This window comes from Falco naumanni, chromosome Z (genome assembly GCF_017639655.2).
Source record: "Falco naumanni isolate bFalNau1 chromosome Z, bFalNau1.pat, whole genome shotgun sequence".
NCBI classification, from domain to species: Eukaryota; Metazoa; Chordata; class Aves; order Falconiformes; family Falconidae; genus Falco; species Falco naumanni.
In genome coordinates, this window is record NC_054080.1 from 75,691,680 (window position 1) to 75,717,851 (window position 26,172).

At 53.0% G+C, this 26,172-nt stretch overlaps 1 protein-coding gene across 2 annotated transcripts in view; it reads right to left on the reverse strand.

Moving 5' to 3' along the window:
- Positions 1-26,172, reverse strand: part of CNTFR (ciliary neurotrophic factor receptor) — a 210,133-nt gene that overhangs the window by 14,585 nt on the left and 169,376 nt on the right. For both annotated transcript variants that reach the window (XM_040580789.1, XM_040580788.1), the window contains exons 5-7: positions 9,796-9,913; positions 8,795-8,961; positions 1,280-1,443 (exon numbers count right to left, since the gene is read on the reverse strand). In XM_040580789.1, the coding sequence (XP_040436723.1) occupies positions 1,280-1,443; positions 8,795-8,961; positions 9,796-9,913 (449 nt within the window). The remainder of the gene's footprint in view (positions 1-1,279; positions 1,444-8,794; positions 8,962-9,795; positions 9,914-26,172) is intronic.

Below are 26,172 nucleotides of genomic sequence, written 5' to 3' on the forward strand. Positions count from 1 at the left end.
ATTTTTGGGTGCCAGCCCCTGCATTTTCAGGGTGTTTGGCTGGATCAGGCTTTAGCAGTGTAAAAACATCAGCTTTCCCCACAACAGTTTCACACCTTGAAAAACACTGATGTTGTGTTTGATATTTCACCTTTTTTTCACAGCTTTTACAATTTCAGCATTTCTCCTCGAAGTGAAAAAAAAAAAAAATATCCATAGCAAATTAGTATCCAAACTCCACCTCTGCATTCTCACCCCTTGGGATGCTCTGTGGATGCTCTCCTGCTCCCAGAAGGGAAGCAAAGGGCAAAGACACAAGCAGGAAAACCCTCTCCCAACCTTTCTCTGACTTTCAAAGCCATGAGCAAACACTTCAATCTGAAACACAACCCGTGGCGTTGCCTCAGCAAAAAAATCTAATGAGTGCAAGAAGGAAAAGTCACCGAGGCACTGACATCTTGCAGAGACATGAGCAAAGCTTCTCATCTTCTATCTCAGCTGTTTCTCCCTCCAGGAAGAGCTGGCTGTCAGAAAACACTGCTTGGCTCCACAACACAGGTGAGTTCTCTGGGGACTGGGTGCTGCATCCTATATGTCTTCTTTTTTTTTTTTTTTTTTTTTCTTTAGCAAAATGCTTTATCAAGAAAGGCACCTAACTGGTTTTTGATTGGCCCAGCTTGGCGCAGAGGGGATGTTGGATGGGCCATGCCAGCATTAGCAGCACCTCTCCTCGAGCATCAGATTGCTTTCCTTCACAACTGAGCATGCAACCAGCACACAGAAGAAAAAAAAAAAGCCCGTTCATTATCCCCCTGCAGCTAACAAATGAAATCTGTCCTCCGGGCTGCCAAGGATTTCACTGACTGTTTTTTTTTTTTTTAAAGAAACAAGAAATAAAAGTAAGAAATACGATAAGATCGCAGCAATTGCTCCGTGACTGTGCTCTGAGTTACAGTGAGTGGTATTTTATCTTCAGTTCAAAATCTAAATGTGGCAGAGGCACATTTAAATGTGGTGACATTTATATTTTAAATGCCTTTTACATCTCGCTGGCAGGTTTTATATAGAACATATGTATGGAAAGTAGATAGGGGGCCATGGATGAAAATGCGGAGTGGAGAGAGCGTGCAGAGCCATTTGTAGGCAGAATGTGACTTAAAAGACGAAGAGGAAGAGAGAACAGAGGAGAGGCAGAGAAGGAGAGGAAAATGGTCCCTGAGCACTTGTTCCCAGTGCAACTTGTTCCAGAACACCAGCTCCTCCCTCTCCCGCCCGTCTCAGCCAGCCCAGCACTGCTTACGTGTTGCCACTGGTCCAGGATGAGGGGCCGATACCGCAGGAAGAACTTGAGTGGGAAGGACTCAGGGTCGGGCCAGGATGAGGGGTTTTGCCATGATACCTCCAGCCTCCGAGGGTTATTGGGCACGGGTTTGGCCACCACACTCTCCGGAGGGTCTGGCTTTACTGGAAGGGAAGAGAGAAGAGCATGGCTGGTAAAGCTTTGCCCATGGCACCCTTCCTCATACCCCTCAGCACAGCTGGCTGGGCTTTGCGCCGCGTGCTTTCCAAGGGGAGCAGCCAACATGCAGAACACCCTTTTACCAAACTAATTGGATGCAAATCACCTTCTCTTGTGCAGGTTAGTGGTATGGCTGTCCTGGCTCAAAATAACCACTGTCAAGGAGGTGCTAGGCTGGAGACACACAGAAACAACCTGGTGAGGGCAGAGAGCATCCTTCCTCTCCAGGGCTACTTGGGACACAGTGAAAAGCCCACCAAGCCCAAACCCTGACTTTTCCTTGCACCTCCTGATTTCTGGGAGTCTGACCCATATTCAAACCTGCTTACCTGACAGTAATGTGGCACAGGTTTAGGGCTGGGGTTTTGGGGATTCAAAGTACCGGCACATCATATTTGCCAAGGGTGAAGGATTGCTGTGGTCACCTTCCACCCCAGGTATCTCTCTCTCAGCCCTGCTCTGCTTTTGTGACACGGGAATACTTTCTTACTACCTGACTAGTATTTAACGTGAATATTAATTGGCTGAGAGCGATGCAAGGTGCTTTGAAGTGCAGTCACTTTTAGAGTGCTGGGAGCAAATCACAGACGGGCTGTGATGAATGGCATTGCCTGTTGCAGAGCAAGCCTTGCTCCTCGCCAAGGGTTTGCTCAACTCCCAGCAGCTAGAATTCCCAATTTGCAATAGCAAAGCTACAAAAAGACTGAGATTTGGGTACACCCACACTTCTCCTTTTCTCATGGCCAGGAAGGAGCTGGGCATATGGAGCTGGGTACACAGCTGTGCCTGGGGTGGAAGAGGGGTCTTGGTGCACGCTAAGAGGAATAATGCACTGGGAGGGCTCTTTAACCCCCTCCAAAGTCCACGTGCAGGCCAATGGATCCCTCCTGGCCTGAAAATCTCTGCAGTGAGTAATGGTTCCCTGGCTTTGACTGCCTCAAGCAGCAGCTTGCAAAGATGCCAGCATCAAACTCCACCCCAAAGCACAGAAGAGGGATGCTGAGGCTGTGGGGAGCCGCTCTCCACCTGGCAGAGCTCCTGCCCTGCACTCAGACGTCTTCTCTCTATGCTGACCTCAGGGATTCACCTGCTGCAAGTAGGTAATTATCTACACATGGGGTTCGCATTCCCTCGAGACGTGGTGGTGGTGGTGAGCTGCTCCCTCGCTAGCCTGTGCGCCTGCTGCCTGCATCCCTTCCCTGTGTATGGAAGGCATCTCTCCCTCTGCTTGAAGCTGTACAGGACCAGGCACTGGTGTGGGGCCAGCCTGCTGCGAGTGGAGTCACGTGCCATCTCTGCTCCAGGATCATGGTGGCATCACAGCAACTATCCCCAGGAAGACACCCTCCCTGCACCACCACCGCTTGCTCCTCTTAGGAGAAACCAGCCTGTGATGTGTTCAAACCCACTTTCTCAGCCATGGGTGAGGCAGAGGAGGGCCACTGAAAGGAAGCCCAGCCACCTTGGTGGGACCCAGTACTGGCTTTGTTCCCTGCAAGACTTAGCCTACCACCACCTCCCTTTCCCCAGCCCTCCTGCTCAGCACCCTGGCATACACCCTGCTGAAGTCCTCTTTCACTGTCATCCTTAGCACCACCCCAGGAGGCAGCTTTTCCTGCCTCCCATTGCCTCCCCTCTGCTACGATGGGTGCAAAGAGGGCTGGATGGCTTCCTCCATCCCCACTGCACCCAGAGCTCAGAGCATGCTCCTGGAAGCCTGGGGAGCGGCTGGTGAGCAAGCACCCATGGGCCTGACCACGGGTGCACAGTGCCACATCCCGGCTCTCATTGACTCCTCTCTGCAGCAGGACAGGATATAATTTTCCATTCACAGCTTTATCCTCGGCAGGAGGGATGACTTGCTGGGGCTGTGCCGTGCTGAGCTACTCCAGATGGCCGTGCAATTCCTCTGCTCGCTTTGAATCCCCGGGCTCAGGCTGGACATCAGCTTCCATCGACGGGGTCTTGGAGTCCAAACGCATACGGAAAAGTATAAATCCAGTGCTGGCTCGGCAAGCTTGGTTTGCAAAACAAAAGTCTGTTCAGCTGAACGAATGCAGATGACTGTGAACTGTGGCTCTGCAGTGAGCAAGTCAGAAGGAAAGTGCTGGGCTGGGGATGGATGTGATAGGGTACTCCCTGGGGTAACACAGGGAGCCTGGCCCTGCTTTTTGGCGTACCAGCCTGGAGCCATGGCAGAGGGATGTTTCAATGTGGTTGTGCCAGGCAGGGCACATGTCCTTGGGCAGCAGTAAGAGATGCCACTGTGGTGTGCTGGAGGAAAGCAAAAATAAGAAAAGGTGCCCTGATGCTGGGGTGGGAGTCACCTGCCTGTTTTGCAGGGGGCTGACCCCCAGCCCTGCTCCTGGGGGTTGGAGGCTGTCCCTGCCTGGCTCTGAATGAGCATGGCAGAGCCCAGCCATCGAAGGCAGCTGTGCTCTCAGCTGCGGCAAGCCTTCAAACAACACTGTGGGTTAATGGGAAAACCAGCCGTCCCTGCTACCTCCCCATGTGTCCCCCTATCCATGGGACTCCTGCCCAGGCTAGAAAGTGCAGCAGTGCCAGCTCCTCCAAAAGCACAAAGCCAAAGCTGTTCCTGCCACGTCCCTCCAAGGTGGTGGGGATGCAAAACCCAGAGAGGGAACTGCACTTCTGGCAGCTGGTCCAGCAAGGACAGACCTACACCTCTTAGGACAGACCTCATTACACTGTGCTCACCATGGGAAACATCAGGGTGGGTCCTGCAGGCACCAGCTGAGGAGCAAGGGGAGACAGGCCATATCCAGCTCCCCCGTTTCTGTGTATCCTTGAAGGAGTCCTTTATCTTCCACAGCCTCCTGGGTCCCTGCTCCACACACAGGGATAAGCACTCCTCCTTCCCCAGCCTTTGTCTGCCTCCATTTAGCCCACACATGGTGAGGCAGGGGCTGTCTGGCCATACATCAGCCAGCATAAGAGCCCTGTCCTTAGCAGGGCCTGCAGGCAGTAACGTAATAAAAGCAATAATAGTAATAGTAATGGACGATAGGCATTAGGCTGAATACTGGTTAAGTGGCTACAAAACCAGACGTAATATTATCGTGCAGAGCCGAGGGAGCATCATCAGACATTCCTGGGAAGGGGACTTGGCCAGGAGGCGACTCACAGCCTTTCCCACTTGGTTTTTGGCTGCCACGTCCAAGGAAGGGCTCAGCGTGCAAGAAGAGCTGCGGAGCGCGGCTTTTCCTAAAGGCTCTGCACGCTCACGCTTTACTGCAAGTCTTTAGCTATCCATCACCCCTGGCTGTTGTTAGACACATCTTGAAATGAAGCTGGTGGTTCAGAAAGGCAGCTGAGACCCTGCAGCATGGAGGGGCCTGTCGCCCATCCTGTCTCTCCAAAGAGCACTAAAATGGATCCCTTGCGGCCATTAAATATCCCCTGGCATTTTCGACGAGCAGAGGGATATTAAACTCCATGTCTTAGCCAAATGTCAGTCTAGGTAATTTAATTCTGCCTCCCTAAGTAGTATGAATTGAACTGACCTTCTGCCTAGGCAACTGTATACCGGTGTTCAGAGACTTTGAATTTCATACAGACATGGGCACGTTTGTCCCCGTACAGCCCCTGTGAGATGCTCTGTATCTCGATCACCCCAGAGCTGGAGCTGGGAGAATCAAATGACCTTTCAAGGTCACACAAGGGATGGGTGACAGATCTGGGGAAGGTCGCCATGCCTACAAGGCCTTGTCCAAGGCTGCCTTCCTCCTTCCAATGCTGTGCAACTTCTCTTGCTAATTTGCCCCAGGCTCACATGAAGAGAAAGGTACCGAGGTGGGATGCCAGCGTTGCCGCATGATGGTGATGCCCCTGCTTGACAGGGTGATGCATGCGCCACCTACCTGGTTCTTGGGCTGAAGCACAAGCAAGGAAGGTGGAGTTATGTTCTGGAGGGCCACAAACGTTCCCATGCTGTTCCAGCTGTCACAGTGGAGGTGGCAGCTCCTGATACACCACCTCACTCTTCCCTGGCACTTTCCCCTGCCTCCAGGCTCTCTCCCACCCAGATCCTCCAGCCCTTTTCCCACCTCCTCCTGCCTTGGGTTGGAGCCCTGAAGTCTGCAAGGCTTTGCAGAACCTTGCCCTCCCCATGTTCACCTTTATTAACACTGATACCTTTGCAGAAGATGTAGTTATAAAAACAATTTCCAGGAGCAAGATGAGGAGGAAGGCAGCCCAGATCTCCTGTCAATGAGAGATGAAGGCCAGAGGGCCGGAAAAGCTTTTTCAGTCATCATTGAAAATGACGATGTGGGGTGACCTCTCACAGCTGGCTGCTAATAACCAGCACAGCATGACTACCATCAAGGCATGGGCTCAGGACAGCAAAAGAAAGTAGTATCAGTCATTTTCTACTGAATTAGGGTTCCTCCTCCTGAGCAGCCAGGGAAGTATTTTCTGCTGGGGGCTCCAGGTGAGGAGGAAGGAGAGAGGAAGCGAAACCTAAGGAGGTCATTCCTTCCCAGGGGGTTTTTTGTGCTTGCTCAGGCTGGGTGGGTGGTCTGACCCAGCAGTGGGTCTGCTCCCAGCTCAGATAGTGCCAGGAGAGCTGTCAGCCTTGCACCACTCTTGCACTGGCTGAAGGCTGCCCCATCTCCAGTAGGGCATGAGATCAGGGCTTCGCACCTGCAGTTTAACCTCCATGCAGAAGGTGTGATGGTTTTCTTTAGGCTGAGGGAAAAACCCATGGCAGGCTCTGACATCCCCAGCACTGGGATTTTAGGAGAAGCATCATGCAGTGGTTGACATCATCTCTCCATTTTAGCAGGATGCGTGCACATGTTGCAATGCTCCCACGCAGCATTTTTGCCATGAGCCGATGCAGTGGTTTTGTCCTGAGGCATAGCTTTCCCACCCCTCCATCTAGCAGAGCGAAATTCAGCACAGCTCCTGAGATCTCAGCCCAGATCATGCTGATAGAGAATCCCAGGGAACCTACTGGGTGATAGATACACACTGCAAGCACCCACCACACCGGGCGACAGCCCTGGGTTTGCAGACACAGGGAAGGAAGCCAGAAGAAACACTGAAATGCAGAGGCTTCTTCAAGGAGACAAGGCAACGTGGGGCAAAGTTGCACGGCAAAATACATTAATGCGTTGTGTTTGTTTTAATTGGAAACACCGGGACGGCACATGAAGACGTTCCGTGCAGGGTAGGTGGCTGTTGATCGGCGGCAGCTGAATTCATCCTCTAATGACTGTTAAATCTGCTGACTGCCTGCTTGAACACACTCACTCAACACCATGTCTATGCTTCTTACGCACGGCTGCCATACCAAATCCTGAGGAGGAGAATTTCATAGCTGTACAGAACGTGAAGATTTTATGGCCACTAGATACTGAAGTGTTTATGGGAGCACGCTGCCTCCAGGGTGCAGGACATAGCCCTTCATATTGGCACTGGCCCATCATTCCTCCCCAAATTCCATCCTGGAAGGTGGTAAAATATCTGCCAGGTGGTGCAGGGGGACTCACCTCCCACTGCAACTGCCAGGACATGTTCAGGCATCCTGCACCCCTCCAGGCACTCTTGCAGGAGGCAGCAATATTGCACCCATGCTAATGGCTGGCGTGGGGCAGCACTGCCCTCTGCTTACTGCTCCTCTGACCTGGGATGAGTTCAAACTGCTGGGCTGGATCCGGCTTGTGCTGGTGCTGGGATGCCCGGAGCTTGCAGGTGGGTGTGCTTCCCAGGGGGGTTGCCCTTGTGTGCTGGAGAGAGGACCAGATGTTTGGGAAGCCAGGCAGGGCATGGGTGGGATGCAGATGTTAAAGGATGATGCCCTGAACTCCTGCAGGAGGGAATGCAAGGAACTCAGAAAATGCAGCTTAATTGCTGCCCTGGGCCCTGCAGGCTGCAGATTACCTTCATTTTTAAGGAGTGTATCTTCTACAAACACAAAAATATCCATTTAAAGGCACCCAAGTGACTAAAACTCTACCACTTCCCTGCTAAGGTCTCTGCCTTGTTATCAACATTCAAAATGCACTGATGAATACAAGCCTCAGATATGGAGCACAGCTGCAGGCACACAGCAGGACAGTCCCTGCTCCAAAATAATTTCCCTGCTCTGTTCAGAGCTGGCATCTCAGTTCTTGTTTGATGTTTTCCAGGTTTTGGGGCAGAAAGGGAAAATCTGGGATAGCAGTGGAGCTCCTCTTCTTGTACTCTGGCACTTCCAGCCACTCAAGACTGGGACATGCAGCACGTTGAAGGCAAAGACTGACTGCTGGCTGCACTTCAAGGATTCATTTATTTGTTTTCTGGTCCAGTAATTGCCACATGTAACCAGAAAATTGTTTTTTGATGTGTTCTGAGCTCTATTCTCTCCCATTTTTCCTATTCTTTGAGGATGGACAGTCTTGTCGTGGCACCGGCTGTAATCCGGCTTTGGCTGGTGGTGAAGGCGCTGTGTCCAGCTCACTGCTTTGCTATGCTTGGCACTGCATTGCTCGGTCCACACCAGTCCTTCACAGTCAGAGGACCATCCAAGCCATGGGTCTGGACGAGGTTGGGCAGCATCCCTGCAGCACAGCCGTTGGCACAGACACCCCAGCCCTCAGCGCCTGCTGCCCCCCCCTCCCACACTGCACAGCAGCCACTGCCTGGACAGGGCAGTGAAGAGGTGCAAAGCAGGGAACAGGGGTTTTAGGAGCATGCTAGGTAAGGGCTGGTCAAGGATGACTTTGGGAGGGCTTTATCCTGACCAAGGATGGGAGGAAGAGGATGGGACATTTTAATTTCTCTTCCAGTCCTAATTCTCGGGACTCTGCTTCCAGCACAACCATCAAACCTCTCTTTTAGAAACACTCAAAGGGGCAAGAAGGGCAATGCCATTTGGACCACACCAGTTTCACAGCCCTCTGCCCTGGTGCATGGCAGCCTCTTTCCCAGCCCCCAAGCAGGGAGGAGATTAGCAACCACAGAAGACCTGGACCACCTGGGATGGGACCAGACAGGGTACCAGGCCACTGATGGGACCAGCATGGGGGCTGCCTGTGGGCATCCTGCCTGGGTCTGCCAGGATGTTCAGGTGCCAGCATCAGTGACTGCAGAGCCATGAGAATGAGCGGGGCACCAGGAGGATGCCAGTGTGGCTCAGACCCTGGCTCCATCTCATGCAAGGATAGGCAGAGGCTCCCCTTGGAGAGTGAGCCCCTTCCCTGGCCCGTCACTGTGGCGGGCATCGCTATGTGCAGAGCAAGCTAACCCCAACACCGCCACAGAGAGGCCAGTTGCTGCCACAGAAGTTACCTATGGTGAACTCGTCAAAGGTGAGAGTGGTGGAGTTTTTGCCCAGAGGATTCGTGACTGTCAGAGTCACCTTGTACTTCACCGTCGAGAAGAGCTGGAGGTATCTGATGTGACACCTGTTTTTTGGAAATGCATCTTTCTCACAGACCATCTCTCTTGTGCCATGTCTGGAAAGTAGAGGCAAGAAGAGCTGTTACCTATGGAGCACTGCTCGGGGTGGGGATGCACCCATGTTGCTGGAGGCAGGAGGCAGAAGGAACAGTGCTGCATCCCTGCTTTGCCTGAAGCCTCCGTGTACCAGCCCCTGCTGCAGCCAAAGGGCTGCTTTCCTGCTGCTGGGGAATTATGCAGGCTCATGTGTGTGATATTTTATTCTAAGCTTGCACAGAGACTGCAGCAAATGTTCTCACGCTGGCCCCAAGGAAAGGATGAGACCCTGCTGGGGTTGGGGTTGGCTCTGTTCCTCCTACGAGAGGAATGGGATCTCCTTTCTGCTGGTGACAAAAGCCCCAGAAGACAATGCATGGCATCAGCTTGTATAAGGGCTGTGCCAGGACCTGGGCACAGGGTGGGGGATGATGCCATGCCACGCCATGGCCAGTTCTAGGCGAGGGACACTGCTGCTGCCTGGCCACAGTCAGCATACAGCAGAAGGGAACACACCTGTGCCAAATGCACCAAAACCAGCAGGCACAGCCTCCACTATGGACAAGTGGTGCAGAGAGGATGGACTTGGGGAGCATGGAAAGAGGAGCTGGGAGCTAGGGTCTTTCCTGATCACCTCTGGGGAAACTGGAACTTTATTAGGACAAAGCCACAGTGCCAAGCCACCAGTTTGAATGTCCCTGGAGCATCTTTCTCCAGGGTGATTTCTGGGGCCCTGATCCTGTATGCTCAGTGGAGGCCAGAACCACTGCCCCAAGAATGCACTGCTTGGGACCTGCCCCAGGCTGTAGGGATAAAAACTCACCCTGCTGCGTCCTCCCTTCCCAGGCACTTACATGACAGAGATGTTGAAGGAGTTGGGGATGTAGGTGGGAGTAGGCAGGTGCCAGCTGCAGTAGAAACCCTTCGGGTAGTTGTTGGACCGGCACATCAGCACTGGCTCCTTTGGCGGGGCTGCCAGGGAAAGAGAAAGAGCAATTACCCATCAAGGTGGGATTATCACCAGGTCCTGAACAAGGGGTTGTCCCTCCACTCTCAACTGCTGCCAGCTGGGAGGGAACACAGTTTGCAAGGGGAGTGTGGTCTGTGTTTATCAGCTGCTCAAAGCACTGGGGTCCTTTGTCCCACATCTGCTGCCGATGTCCCTCATGTGGCCTTGCCTTGGACTGAGCTGTGCACAGCAGCTCGCCTTCTCCCCTGGCAGGTCACTGGCTCTAATGAGGGATGGAGGGATGCAGGAGGTTGGCAGGTACTAGAGGACACTGTCTTCAAGGCTGTGACAAAGACATCACTGGTGAGCAGAAGGTGCTGCTCTCTTGAACCCATTAAGCAACAGCATTCACAGCTTTCTCTGCCACGTCCCCAAGGAGTGATAAACTTCTTGAGGGCTGATCCTCAAAAAAGACCAGAGGTCCTCAGAGGGAGGGAGAAGACCACTTATGGCAAGCCAATGCTTGTTATGAAACAAGCAGAGAAAATTCAGCTCTGCAGGAGGACTGGCATAATGTTTTCAGCAGCGGGGCAGAACATCCCACCCCAGAGCCCTGCCTCCCAAGAGACGGAGAGGACCTGGAGATAGGACGAGAGCATGCACTGGGGAGCAGCCTTCCTCTGGCCTCATCAGCTGGTTACAGAGGTTAGAGGCAGAAGAGGATTTGAAATCCAAGCAAGTGTTCACACTACATTTGGCTTTCCCAGACATATGTGCAATTTGTGCTCCTTGCAGGAGCACAGAGCTGCAGGAAGACTCTGCAAAATGCCAAGGGCCAGTGCATGCAGGAGGGTGAGATGCAACACCTTTCAGCTGATAAATTTTGCCCTTGTTAGGCTGGTAAAAATCTTACCTGAACTGACACCCAAGCATACTTCTCTTGGTACTTGGACACTTGAATTGCTAAGAGCAGAGTCTGGCTCTGACTGCAACACTTTGGCACAGTACCTTGCCATAAAATACACTCCCTGGGCTGAATGTGCACCAGGGCTCCCTCAGAAAGGCTGTCTGAATCTGTGGTGTTCGGCCTAAACTCTCTTTCCCTTCCTTCGTTATTGCTTGTTCCCATGCATCCGCCCAGGATGTCCCAGGACACGCTTTTCTCTCCAGGCAGAGGTTTTGCAACAAACCCAGCAGACCTGGAGCCTCAGTGCAGACATTGCTGCCCATAATGCTACTGCACTTCTGGCAGTGCTCCCCACCACACGGCTAACTGCTCTCCTCCCTGCCACCGAGGCCATTACCAAAAATAAGATGCAAACCAGGATATAAGTGATGCAAGAGTTCAGGGAGCACCCACAGGCTGGGAAAATCATTCCCGCAAGGCTGCAAGGGCCAATCACCAGTCCCACAGCAGTGTGCGGGCACCATGTCTTGCTATGGAGCAGCCCATACTGGTGTTGGTGCAGGGAAGCCATGTACCAAGCTAAAACCCCTCTGCATGCTGTGCCAGAAAAGCAAAGGATGCAGTGAGTTGGCTAAGTGTGTCCTTGCTGCACCGGTGAGCTGGCAGCACTAGGAGAAAGTGCCAAAGCTTCACAAGACCAACACAAAACGGCACCTCACTGCAGCCATGTCTGTGCAAATCCCCCACGTGGCATGCAGCCCTGCAGAGCTGCTGGTGTCCTCTGTCCCACTTAGGTGCAGCCCTGGACTCACCGGTGTAACATGCCTGGGGATGCATCTAGGACCAGAGCAGGACCCTGATGGGAAACAGCAGGCCAACCAGCCTGCTGGAGAGGGCCAACCCTGCCTGTTTGCCATGAGCATAGACTGCCAGGGTGGGCTGCCAGGATCCTAGCTTGGCATTGCACAACAGAGCCCACGGTCAGAAGATAACGATGAATTTTGCTAGAAAAGCTTTCTGGGGGGATGCCACAAGCTCCAGGTGCAGCACCGTACTGCTGTCTACAAAGGGGAAACTGAGGCACGGGGCTTGCACACGTGACAGCACTGGCATGTCTCCTGGGCTGGAGAGGGAGCAAGCAGATGACAAGAGAGCCAAGGGCAGCAGAATCAGGGAGCACAGAGAGGGAGATGGGAGGGAAAGAGAGAGGGAGAAGGAAAGGAGGGGGCCAGCCGGGAGGGGAGGCTGTGCTGGTCCGCGATGCGTGTTCCTCCTAATGGCTATTTCAGCCTTCAGCCAGCAGACGAAGGCCAGAGCCTGGTTAATGAGCCTCCGAGCTAAATTATTCAAGCAGACCCTCCGCAGCAAAACAGAATGGCTAATCGCAAGGCCAGAGACCAGGGTCTGATCCCTGCTAACAGCTCCCTCCTCCTCCTCTTCCTCCCCCTCCTCCTCCTCCTCCTCCTCCTCTGCTCCTTAACCCCTTCCCTGCCCCACAGCTGCCCCCGGAGTGAGGCATGAGCAACCGCAGGGCACCATCGCCCTTTGCAGGGGGCAATGGGGCGGGGAGGGGGGGCGCTGGGGGCTCCCGGGGGGTGTTTTGGGGAGTGTGCAGGGGGGGCAGGGGTGTCAGGGACAGACTCCGGGGGGCCAGCGGCCGCGCGGTGGCAGTGTGGGCTAGCAGCACCCGCCGGGCACCGGCGCTCCGGGCTGGGGGCTGGAGAGAGCCGCGGCAGGGAGGGAGCGGGGGATGCTGCCGGGACACCCGGAGCGGGCCGGGAAGCTGGACAGAGGCAGCTGAGGCTTCGGCAAGCATCCCTGAAGTCCTGCAGGGCCCCTGCCCGACGCGGAGGCTCTGCCTTGCTGGCACGGCCCCAGATGCTGCACTGCTACGGAGCCACAATTAGTTCATCTGAGGGCAACTTACCTCCGTTGTCTCCAGTGTTATGCTGGATGTGGCTCTTGGTGATCTGTGCTAATTCCTGCACTGAGGAGGCTGGGGTGGGCTTGTGCCTCCAGGTTTGCTTTGCTGGGAGAAGGGGGGCTGCCCAAACTGCCTCCCACTTTCACCCCCGCTCTGCAGCCACCTTTGGAGATGCCCCACTTTCACAGCCTTGAATGCCTTGAAGATCCTGTCCTCTGCTCCAAGACTGGGGCCCCAAATGCAGCCTCTGTGCCCATAGCATCCTCCACCTTTCATCTTCTTTTAGCAAACCAGAGGTGGAAGGAGACCCTGGGGGACAAAAGGACCCCTGTATCTCTGCCATCCTGGTGCCCATGCAGCATCCTCAGCCCACTGCAGCTGAAAGGACGCTGCTCTACAAAGCCTGTCTCACTCCAGACATTGCCCTTTCTTTCTGGACACGGACAGGCTGTCTCACATGGACATTCCTGCCACCTCCACCTCTACCTCTCCAAAGAACCATTAGTCCCAGAGCCACAGTAATTTTGTGAGGGGGATATCATGCAACTGCCCTACTTTCCATCTTGACAGGCAGAAAGTCCACCTCATAGGAGAGGGCAGGGTGGGTGACCATGACTACCGGGTGCCACGAAGGAGAGGGCTGCAAGTCCCTTTTCAGATGCCACAGTGCACTGAACAGCTGTCTTTGCCCTCCCTGCCATGGTGTCTTCCCCAAGCTGGCAGAAGGGTCACTATCTCCCTATGGGAGATGGTGGCTTGCAACCTTGTTCCTCTCCCCTCCTCTCCTAGGAAAGGCACTCGCCAGCACAGCTCATCGTGCCCATCAAAGGCTCTTAAAGAGAGCAAATAAAATTGCAGGCTCCAATCGATCCGTCGGTCTGTAATGCTGTCTTTGGAGGTGGGCCAGGCAGTCCAGCAATGGAGAGATGTAAGAAAGGCAGCGGAGGAAAACAAAGCCATCAAGGGAGCATTAAAGGCTTTTTCTGCCCTCAGGCTTTGGGCAGTGCCTCTGGGTGTGGGGTGTCCTACCCCAACCTCCTCCATCCTCCCCCATCTGACATCCAGCTCTCAGTCCCTGCCTCATGCTGATAACAGCCTGAGCAACATGTTGCCCCTGCACGGGCATTTCTCCCCAGGCTTCTGGGCGCAGCCTCCCTAATGCTGGCAAATACTTACTTCCCTGTCGCTTCATGGAGCTGCTGAACCCTGTAAAGGCAGAGCTCCTTTCCTTTCGCTGCAAACAGCGCCTGCCCTCTCTAATCTGCCTATTAACCTCTCGCATGGCAGGAAGCCACTTCTCCCACGTGCTCTGCTGATGTCCTATATGCAAAACTGGCATGTTTAATGCCCAGCCATTGTGGCTTCCAAGTAGCTTGGGCTGCAACCAGCTTTGCTGCAAAAGCTCAGGGAAAGCGGATGAAAGGCTGCGCCACAGCCAGGTGCATCCCACCTCATAAGCTGTGAAATATTCTAGCAAAATTCAGAGCTGCGACAGGCAGCAAAAGCTGGTGTTGGGGGCATTGACTCTGCAGATCCCACAGAAGACCAGTGGCAGGGGCAGGATTTGCTTTCCTACCATATGACCGCTGCCTCTCTGACTTGTTGGAAATAGCTGTTGCTTGCCCAAGTCCAGCATCTCTGCTCAGCTGGGGAGAGCACAACAAGTGGTCCTTGAGGATGGAACAGCTCTGGATGCACCAGCACAGACATAGATTTTTGCCTCCCTCCCCATCTCTAAAGCCCAGTCGTCCTTGTACCTTGAGTCCTACTGTGCAGGGGAAACTGTGACCAATCCATTTTAGAAACCACTAAAAATGATCTACAATAGCTTTTCCTAGCTCTGCTAGGTCATGAGATAATGGATATTAAAATTGTGGCATTTTTATATATAGAAAAGTTATTTTAGGTCATTTTTAGAGGTTTCTGAAATGGATCAGTTATAATTTTACTCTCCTGCTGAGGGCTGAACGTACTAAAGATGCCTTGCTCCACAGGTGGAGGGATACAAAAAATAGTACCAATAAAAGTTTTAAGAGGCCTCTCAAACACTGCTGTAGGAGGTATTTCTTCTGGTGCACTCGGGGCACATTCAGACGCTGGGCTGCTGGGAGATACTGATCCTACAGAGTGCTTGTGGGGTCAACTGCATAACTCACCATCCCACTTTTGGGACAGCAAAGCCTCCAGGGACCACGGCAGCAGCATGTGCTTCTGCTAGAGCTACAGCCATGACACAGCCTGCCTGCGTGTGGGCAGGACCACTGTGCTGCCCTGCACTGGGGAACAATCCCAGCACCTATTCTGTTCTGCTGCCAGACTCCTGCTGTTCGCATCCCTGCATCTCCCCAGCGCCCATGGCAGGATCGCTGCCCCGTCTCTTCCCTGTGCTTAACATGCCCTCCACATCTTCACCTGCTGACTTCTTGCACCACAGCCATGACCTTGCAGGTGGTGGGTGTGTGCCGATAAGAGGCACTCAAGTGACTGAAAGCAGAGCTGCAGAGGCTGGAGGGTACAACAGAAACCCAGCCAGGTGCAAGGTGCCAGCGCCGAGTATGCAGGGACATGGGCATGAGAGCAGCACATCCTGCACATCTGCATATGCACCTACACAGATGCTTTTGTTATGCACATGTGGCTGCAAGCATGATGTATTATTTATCTAACACTGCTTTTCTAAAATTGTCTTGTGTGCAGCAGGCTGGTAGGAAACAACAAAGAAAACAATGATGAATAAATCATGTTTCTACTGCCCGGTGGATCAGGGGAGCATCTGCCAGCTGTGCACCACCTGTGCTGGAGTACAGCATGGCTGTGGCTGGGGACAGTCCCTTCCATCACCCCAAATGTTGGGATGTGGCTGTGTTTCATTGCTGGAGAAAGGGAGTGAAGTGAAGCTCTGATTTTGCTGTGTTACCCCTTGTCCAGGCTGTTCTTGGATAAAGGTGAGGTGAGGAGGAGCAGAGGACAGCGGCGGGGCAGTACAGAGGCAGGTGATGCTCCTCTGCATCATGCTTCTGCACTCTGGGAGTGTCATGTTCAAAACCACTGCTTCTTCCAGAAGGATTAAGCAAGTGGTGGGGTTTTCTTTTGTTGTTTTTTTGTTTGTTTTATTTTTAATTAATGTGGCAAACTTCATATGAGAGAGAATTAAGAGAGCCCAAGGGTGCAGGGGCACAGGGTGAGATGGGCTCACCCCTCACTGACCTCCTGGCTGACCTGGGCGAGTGAGGGACACAGGATTTAGTTCTCTCCCAGTCAGTCTAAGCCACTCCAACATTAGGAAGGGAAATTTTCAGGGAGACATTCCTCCCCCTTGAAATTAAACACCAAAGATGTATCCCTCTGGAGTATGAGCCATCCCAGCCGAACACCAGAGCTGCCCACATTCAGCCAGCACCTAGCTCAGCCCCAACACCCTCACGATGCAGCATCTCCCCAGGAGCTCCCAAAATGGGCCAGCAATACCTGTGGCTATAACCAAAGTCTGCTGGCCCTGCTGCCACCTAGGAGTTAGTTCCCCAGCCTCAAAGAGCAAAAATTTATTCCTCAGAAGGTGCTGGAGAAAAAGGTGGACTCAGCAAAAGATAAATTTCTAAAAGGCCCTGTTTTACACTGATTGGGGCTCATAAACCAAGCTATGGATTTTCTAATTTCCCTTGCAGAAAATTCAGTGTGCACGTCAAGAGGCAGCACTGTAAATTTTTGGGTGAGGCATTACTCAGTAGAGAAAAGAGAGCTTCAGAGCCCTGTTTTAAGCCCAAATTGTAGCGCAAGCTCCTAGCCCTAAAAGCTGCCTTGCAGCAGGACAGTGTGATAACAGGCTCACCAGTTTGATTCATCCTGCACTGCATGAGGCCATGCTATTTGCAGCACAGCAGAGGTGTTCTTCCAACCTGACAGCTTTCAACCTTCAAAAAATTAGCAAGCAAGCTTGCTAAGGTTAAGCAGTGAGAGCAAAGAGCAAGAGGAGAGGGGCTCTGGCAACCACAGCATGGGGTGGGGTGGCCAGCTGATACCACAGCCCTCTGCAGAGATGCTCCCCAAGGTGCAGGATGCTGTGGGGAAGGCGATTTAGGCAGGTGAAGCCATCAGGCATCTCCCATGACAGACCCTCTTGTTCCCAGCCACTGAGCCAGTCTCCAGCAGTGCCAGTGCTGGGCAGCATTGCTGTCCCATGGCAATGCCTGTGTGGGGTCCCTGGAGACCCCACCTGGCACACTGGCACCCCAAACCCAACTGTACTCTTGCAGGTGGCCTTGTCCCCACAGGCCAGGATGCTGGGCTGAATGCACTGGGGACCAACGTGCAGCAGCTATGCTCAGTGCCTCCAGCCTTCGCTTGGGACCGCACCACAGGAGAAAGTCCCTCCTAACCCTCCCATCCTCCATCGGAAACCAAAGAGCAGCTTTGCTCTGAAACAGTATTAAATATTGAACAAAAGAAAGCAAATCTGTTATCTGGGATAATTGGGAGTAAATAAAACATTTAACCAAACCAAATGCAGCTGTTTCTACTTGGAGCCGGCACAACAGCAGGGAAGCCAGCTCAGCTACTCTGCATCCTCGTTACGGCAGCTGATTATTGTTTTGTGTATAACGGTAGCACCGCCAGGCCTTGAGCAGGGCCGGGGCTCACGATGCTCGGTGCGGCACACCCGGGAAGGGTACACCAGCAAGGCAGGATGTCGCAGCACAGCCAGTGCACCGGGCACAGGAAGACCCTCGCAGCAACAGGGTTTGCTCTCCAGCCTAGGGAGTTCACGGCAAGGCCGGCTTTCCTCCCCCAACACCTCTGCAAGGGGATTTGCATGTAACATAAACCATTTCAGAGCCAGGTCACTGGTTCGCACACAGCCTCGGGCAGTAATGACCAAACCTCGTTACCGGCTGCTCTGGGATTGAGTGTGCCGGGCCTGCATCCAGCTCCTGAAGACCTGAAGACCGATGTGGGGTGAGGGACTGTGCAGCTCCCAGGGGAAGGTGATGGCCAACAGAGCCAAGGGAGTCTCTGGGGATGTGGAGCATATCCCTGCCCACAGCCAGGGGCTGGAGCATCCCTGGTCGCCAGGCTGCCATGTCCAGCCAGTGGGGAAGGGGCTACAGTCCCCAGGAGGAGAGTAGGGTGCTGATGTGCTCTTTCATTTTTCAGTACATCCATGGGACTTTCTGTTGCTGGGATGTGTGAAGGAGAGCTTAACACCCCCGCAGCTCCCGCCCAAATGCTGTACCTATCCCTTATAAAAGAGCCAGGAGGGATGCAGGGCATAAATTGCATGGGATTTTCCAGTACCTGCCAAAATAGTTTCTGCTTCCAGGGGACCCTTCTCCTCAACATGGACTGGATGCACTGTGCCAAGGCAATACAGCGGGAAAATGCTTCCTAGCACCCGTGAGCGTCCTCCAGCAGCTGCTCTTCACTCCAAGGAGCTTGTGGTCAGCGCACATGGCAGCACACCAGAGCCCTGATCCCCAAACAGGAGTAGCTGCCTTCCTTAGTACTCCTTGATAAAAGGCTTGACCAGAGTAGCCCAAAACTGCTCTGAAGTATTGGTTTCTGCTGTGCTTTGCCTCAGCCCACACCAGCTGTGAGCAACATGCAGCCCTGCAGCCTGAATCTGTGCAGAACCCTGGAAATCCCCTCCAGGAGCTTAGCTGGAAAAGCTGCCAGCTAGAGAGAGGGGACATCCCTGCCTGCTCTGTGGGAGGGCAGTGCCTTTTCCGCTCAGTTGTGCAGGGGGCATGCAGGGTGCCCTCAGGGGCTGGTGTTGGGGAGCCCAAGGGTCTGTGTCATGGCAGCCCCCTGCCTCCATGCCTGCGGAGCTTGCAGAAGACAACTTAGCACCCCCTCTTCCCTCTTTTCCCCACTCCAGACACAAATCCCCTGCACAATCTACACCATGCAATACCCCTGCCCCCTCCATCACCTTACTTAAAGGCTGCAAAAAAGCAATTTGTCCTCCCCGCCTCTGCAGATGGAGAAGACAGGGAAAATACCAGGTGTAATCAGACACAACTGGGACCATCAGCAGCCGTGTATCCTCGGCAAAGCTGTCCCACCAGAACTCCTGGAAATTGTATATTTATCCGGGAGAAGTCTCTGGAGGGAAGCTACAGGCATTTTGTCATGTACCGAGCAACAAGCTAGCCACAAATATTACCAGCTATCGCTCCCGGAGGGGGAGTGTGGGCTGTCTCTAACAGCCAGGGTCTCTCCAAAAATGCGTCTTCTCTCTTCATCCCTTTTAAGATGCAGCCTGGGCATGTCCCCTTCTCTGTCCTGCTCTTCCCCAGGTTGCTCTCCGCACCACCTTGCAGAGAGGGTAAATGCTGGCAGAGGAGTCTCTCACCCCATGGGGAATGGAGAGGAAGAAGTAAGAAATTTCTGACTCTCCCAAGGAGAGAAAGGAGTATTTTGGGGCTTCTCTTCTCCTGCCTGGGCAGGAGGAGGAGCCAACAGGAGTGGTTATTAACCAGACAAAGTCCTGATCCACTTTCTTCTTACCCTGGGATTGGCTTTTTGCAGCAAAAGCTCTTTTCCTTCAGCATTTATGGAAAACCACCCTCTCTTCTTCTCTCTCACGTTCTACTAGAGAAAATGCTGCAGGCTGTCCTCCCATCCCCTCACAAGTCAGACCCCACGGTACCCTCCAGCCCACACCAGCTGCTCCACCCTGAATCCAGCTGGGACAGGGGACATCTGCGGGCATCTGCATGCAGGTAACCCTCTGCACACCAGGTGTCTGCACAGGCAGTGGAGCCATTTGCTCACCCTCCAGCTGACCCCGTCTTTGGCTATTTGGATTGCATCTGGGCTTGGTCACGCAGACTCAGCAACCCCTGGCCATGGACTCACAGCCTTGGGGCTGCCCTTCTGCCCTGCACCACTGCTTTCCTGGTGAGATGCTATGCTGCTTCTTGGGGCTGATCTGCAGGCTGTGCCTTTCCCTCAGCCCCAGGGACCATGCAGCCCTTCATGTGTGAGAGCCCCGGTCCCCGCTAAACTGGTGGCTTCGCCCAGCTTCATGTCATTGGTGCAGTCCTAACAGTAGAAGGGTTCCCAGCTTAAGCCTAAATCCTCCCCCGTGCTGCTGGTACCATGGGGTGGAGGCAGGAAAGAGGAGGGAATCCAACTTCAGGGCATCAGTCTCTGCAGCTCACCCAAAGGGCATCCTTCAAGGGAATGAAACGCAGAGGGACATGGTATTCCTGGAAAGGGTGGGCTGAGATACAGCTCAACTAATGCCATTGCTCAACACCACTGCTCTCTTTACAAATGTCTTTCTTTTTTTTTTTTTTTATTCTCAGGCCTGAATCAGGCCCTGGACTCATTCTTATCTTATGGCAATATGATCCTTGGGATGATGAAAGTCACACAACCCCCAGCTTCACTACATTTGGAAGTAATAGCTGCATCCTTAACTCAGCTACCTTCAAGGGAGGTCCCATTATTCAGCCCATCTGTAAAGAAATGGGAGCTAAAAAAAAGGCTCTTTGCTTTACAGAAATGACGTTCATCTTCCTCAGATTCTGGCTCAACACTTAAATCCCCACAAGTGGCAGTGAGCAAACCCTGCAGGATGCTCCTGGTGTGCACGGTCAGGGCAGCTCAAACAGCTCAAAGGGCTCATGGAGCTCCTACCCACCCACCCACGTGAAAGCTCATGATTTGCAAAACGAAACATGAAGCACAAACTGACTCAATTACTCACAGCGACTGTTTTTACCCGCTCTAATCATCACCTGTAAAATCTCTGCAAGGTTGTTTTCATTTTCTTCCCTCCCCGCTTCCCCCAGCTCTGCTCTGCAGCGAGCACCTCACTGAATTCCTTAATCCCCCCTTTAGGTCATACGTTATCTTCTAATCCTTTAATCATTTTTCCTCTGGACTCCCACTAATTTATCTATGGCCTTTTAACAATGAAACCCCCAGAAGCAAACACACTTTTCCTGAGGGCATCAGCACCAGATCAGTGGTAAAAGCAGTGCTGCCCTGGCAGCAATAACTTGGATGCTCAGCACAGCCTGCCCCTCCTCATGGAGGACAGTAGCATCTCACGCATCCTCCAGTTTGCTTCCAACAAATAAGAAGCATTTACTGTTAGAAAAAATATTGTTATAAATATTTTATTTATTTCCCAAAGGCTGGCAAAACCCCCACCAAAGAGCTCCCCTAGGGCAGGCAACCCTCCTGAAAACACCAAGAACCAGAGCTGGGGACTGAGCTGTCACCCAGAGGTCCCCAAATCTCTTTTAGGCAGAGCAAGAGGGGCAGGATGCCAGGATGGGCACTACACAAGGTGACTGGGGCATGGAGGCTTTGCTGGGGGAGGCACTGACTGCTCGGGCAGTGGCACCACCCAGAAGAGCAGCAGACCCCCAAGAGACCTGGATCAGAGAAGAGAGGAAGGCATGGTGCCCAGATACCTCACCGATGGGCTGGGACTGATTCCTGGCTGGGTCATGGTCTCTGCAAGAGGCTCAGCACAGGATCAAGGAGTTTGGCAGGGAAGCTCGGGGCTGCTTTTTCTTGCCCTGCCTTTCTCACTCCCTCCAAGGTCAAACAGTCCTGGACTCTCAATAAACTGTCATTGGGACTCCAGGGGATCTCAGGAGGTATTTGATAGGATTTCAGCAGACCTAAAGCATAACTTCACAGGGACAGGGAGCAAGGAATACCCTAGAGCTTTGGAGAGAAATGTTATTAGAGTCACTGAAGGATTTTGCTGCACTCTTTGAAGCGCTCCACAGAAAACTGCAGAAGAGCAAGCCCCATGGTCCAGACCTCGCCAGCAACAGAAGAATGCTGCAGTGTCCTGGCTCACATAAACTCCACTGCCCTGTCATGGACTGGGAGCACACTGCTTCTGTGCACACTGCAAACATCTCCCGCAACAGGGACAACTCTCCCTTCAGTGCACACAGATGGCTCAGCATCCTTCTGCGATGAGGTGAGCAGCAAGGACAGGTCTGGGAGCAGGGACTGGGCTGTGGAGGAGAGCTGCAAAGATGTGCTGGGGAAAAGTAGACATAGCAGGGCAGTCTGGTTTTACCCAAATACCTTGTCACCCTCTCCTGGAGCAGAGGAAGCAGCTCTGAGTTAATGCCAATGCAGCTAGGTCTGTCCCATGGCATATATACTACCAGCAGCACAGGAAGGAAGGCAGCATGCCTGGAGTAAGTGAAGTGCTGTGATGCCACCAAAGTTTCTGACCTTTCCAGCAGTGACATGGGGTTGAACCTGCCTAGATCGGGTAGGAAGGACCTGGGGTTTGTCTGCAACAGGGAGACACCGGAGGCACAGCTTGGTACCTGCCCCGTGCCCTGAAAGTTGTTCACGGGCATTTTCAGAGACCAGTTCCTGTAGCAGCACCCACGGCATTATGGCAGAGCAGCTCAAACTATGGTCCGGCATAAAGAAATGCAAATTACTTTTGAGGTCATAACTCCCACATGCACCTCAGTGCCTGTCTGTCCTGCTTTCTGCACTAATACTGGCTGGAAAGGCAAGAATCAGGCAAGGACCCAGAGGTCAGGTGCATAGTCTCTGTTTCTCCTCCCCATCCCAATGCTTTACTTGGACCTTTGGGGAAGTTTGTAGCTCAAATGCAGCTCTCGCTGTGAGCCAAATGGGTTGCAAAAGTATTGGCATGTATTGTGTCATCTGCAGTGGTTAAAAGGATCTATTTTCCAAGGAGGGGGGAAAGAAAAGGAAGGAGGGGAATGCTTAAATCTGCAAAACGCATGTCCATCACCCCTTCCGAAGCACTAACCCCACAGCAATAGATTATATATGAAAGGTTGGTCTAGAGCAATAACCTGCAAGGGCTTCTCACAACAATGCAGCTGGATTCAGATGTCAAACCAAAATTCTTAGCACTTAATATCTTCAAAGCCTGTACGAAGAATGGATGTGAGGCTGGCCCCCGTAGGGTTATCAGGAAATTTGTCTCTGATTTCAGCAGCAGCCCCATTGACACACTAATTCCTGCTGCCACAGGAAAGGGCAGGGGACCTCCCTGCTCTGTGGTACCTATGCCATGCCCCAGCTCTGAAACATTGCAGGAGTTGCTGCAAAGCTTGGGAGAAGTGATGAATGGGAGAAAAGCACCCTGTACCACCTTACAGCCAAGGAAACGGAGGAACAGAGCAGCCAAGGGACAGCCGCTGAGGATGCAGAAGCCGACTGAGGATGCCTGCTAAAGCCTTCGGCCCTGCATGCGTCTCCCCATGTATCCTGGTGAACCTGTGCGCTCCGTCCACCTCTGCCTGCACGTGAGCGTGGCCGGGCTCAGCACCCATGGGCGGCTGAGCTGCCCAAGCCCCTGGCCCCCTGCCTGGCCCCAGGCAGGGCTGGGAGAGCCCTCCTCGCCCGCCCAGCTTCCCTACAGCCCAAGCAGATGTTCTGGGTCCTGTATCCTGGGACAGATCCCAGCTTGATTTATTACTAGACGTGACTTCTGGAGTTTGTCAAAGGCACCCACTTCCCCTCCCCTGACTTTCCCCACACCCTTCCCATTTTCTTTTACATTCACTTTGTGGTCTCCCCACCATAGCTTGCAATAAACAGAAACTCATTTCCAGTATAAACAACTGCACACTCTGCCCCAGTGAGCCGTACGACCCTGCCTTTCCCGCTCCCCACCCCTGCCTGCTTTGGGCCCTGGGAAAACGGTCTCTTCCTTCTGCTTTTTTTCACCCCCCAACCCCCCCAGCCCTTTGCCCTATTTTTTTTTTTTTGCTGAGATTTATAATGTGCCAGCCAGAGCCAAAGTGGTCTATCCCCCTCCATGTCACGTACATGCTATTAAAAGTAACTCTACCAATAGATCTTGGTAAAGAAAGCCATCTGAAATCCCAAAGAGCTGGGAGAATGGCTCTACCTGAGCTGGGGGTTTATAACCAAGATGGGGATGTTAGCCCCAGCACAGCCAAAAGCCTCCCAAGATGTGGGATGCCTCTCAAGCCAGGAAACAGGACAGAATTTAGAAAACTTGAGTCATAGGTTCAGCTTTTGTGCACCGATGGGTGGTGGCAAGGCTCTGACCAGTGCTGGAGTAGCTGCCAGGTGGCTATTGGGATAACAAGGCTGTTAGAGACCCTGCATTGCTCGTAATCCGGAGGCGTTAGTGCCAATGGTGTCGTACATGGGGGATGCTAATGGTGTTTCCATGAGGGTCATGGCTGAGCAGTCACCAGGACCTGCCTGCAGCTGCCTGTAGCTGCAGAGACCTTTCCCCACGTGGCTTTAAGGAAATGCACCCACCTTGACCACTTTGGACCAGAACCTGTTTCTGCTCAAACATCCCCAAGCTCACGCTTGTTCAATCCAGTGATCCCCTCCAGGGTGCTTTTCCCCCTGTGATGGAGGCATGTGGGGCAGGTCCTTCCCTCCCCAAGCCCGGAGTTCAGGAGGGATGCCAGTGGGATCACAGGACAGCCTGATGAAAGCCAAGCCTGGGGAGAGAGGCTCTGCAGGAAGGCCATGTACAGCTGGATATATTCACCTGTCCAAAGGGCTGGTCTGATGCTCTCAGGATTGCCTTTATCTGTCTTTAACCACCTGGAAGGGAGCTGGCCCAGCCACTAAGTCTGTCTCCACTCTTGCTGTGTTTAATAGGGACAGACAGGCACTTGGGGAAGGCATATCAAGTCTTTTCTCTACATGGGGTACACAAACTGTCTCAGTGTTGTCATGGCTGTACAGGGAGGGTATCTAATGCACTTATGCTAGAAAACCCCTTAAATTTGCAAACACAATGCCCATCAAATGCCTTTGTCACCCAGGATGGGCACGATGTGCAAAGCCAGGCTGGCTGTGACTCAGTGGCATGGACGGTATGCTTGAGCCCACCATCCTGACCCTCCATCAGGCAGCACGAACCCAATGGATAAAGTCAAAGCTGTGCAGATTCAACCAACAAAAACGGTCAATGCTTTTGACACATGGGCAATTAAACCCCAGAAGAGCTTGCCAAAGGATCCAGTGGATTCCTGCCACTGGAATTCTTTAAATCAGGGCTGAATGCATTCCTGGCAGGTCTTTTGCCCTTCAAAGAGGCATTCGTTCAGGGCAGTTCCCTGGCAAGGGCCACACAGCAAGGCAGGCAGCAGCAGCAGTCCCCCACATCTCCCTTGCATCCCACATCAAAATGATGCTGCAGGGGATACACACACCTGCTGCTGCCTGTGGCACAAGGACATTGGGGTCAGTCACCTTGCAGTGCTTGGGGACAAGGCTACTTGTTCAGCCGCAGCTCCTTGGTTGCAATTTTACTCTCTGTTACCCCCTCTCTGGGACAAGTCAGCCCAGGACCACCAGTGGTTAGGAGTTAGTCATTTAACTTCAGGCAAGGAGCTGGTCAAAGCAGCTGATGGTTTCATTTTTGCTGGGAGATTAAAACAAATAAGGAAATGAGGTGGGTTAGTGGGAATCTGAACCCTAGTGGTTTGGCTGGAGAGTATCCCAGATTATACACCGGCCTCTAAGAGTGCTGGAAATATCCTTATCCCTGCTGCAGATGCTGCCTGACACCAGGCTTATAGTACCGCTGGCTGGGACTCACTGACAGCAGGGCTGGTGAAGCCCCAGACAGCTGGGTTTTGGCTGCTTGTGCAGCATCTCTTAGTTTTGCCCCATTTGGGGCGTTTCATGGTGAAATGAGTACCTTGTGGGGGGGGGCTGAAGACAACTTGGGTGCTGCTGGAGGGCTGCAAAGCATCAGCAGCACTGCACCAGGAGCTCCATGCCTGCAAGAAGGTTGTGCTGATTGGAAAAAAAACCCACCCCCGTCATTTATGGGGACATTAAACCTGAATGATTATCTCTATGCAGAGTCTGAGTGCAAGCAGAGACTATGGTACCATGGAAAACCCCACGCAAAGCACTGGAGAGCTCCCAGCCACACCTCCTGACATCTGCCCACTCCCAGTGCTACACCAAGCAGGTGGAATTGTCCATCTTCTCTTGTCCTCAGAAAACAGATGATGCTGACTGGGTCTGTAACGCTCCTCAGACAACCCAGTGGGCAGGATCTGGGCTGAATCAGTATCTCCATTGACCCACTCCAATGCGCGAATGTGCTGGATTGAGACTTGCGCTCGACACATGCTGCTCAGTGCAAGTACCAGGCTATAAGCTGGCCCCAGGGAAGCTGGTTCCTCACAGAGGGAGCTGCTCCAGGTGGTTTAAATCCCCTTGAGCAGGAAGGGACTCAGTGACAGAGGTCTGGTAATGCAACACCACCTTGGAGCAGCCCGGGCTGTCGGTGCTGCAGGTCCAGCAGATGGTCGGCTCAACATACTTGATGGGAAAGCTGGAAGACACAGGAGGTATCCTCTGCAAAATGCCATATTCCAATGGAAGCACAGTGATCAGGAGGAAACAGTCCAAAAACTTCAAGCAGAAAAATCCCTGGAGTGAGGAAACCCTTCTGTTACATGCTGAGACTC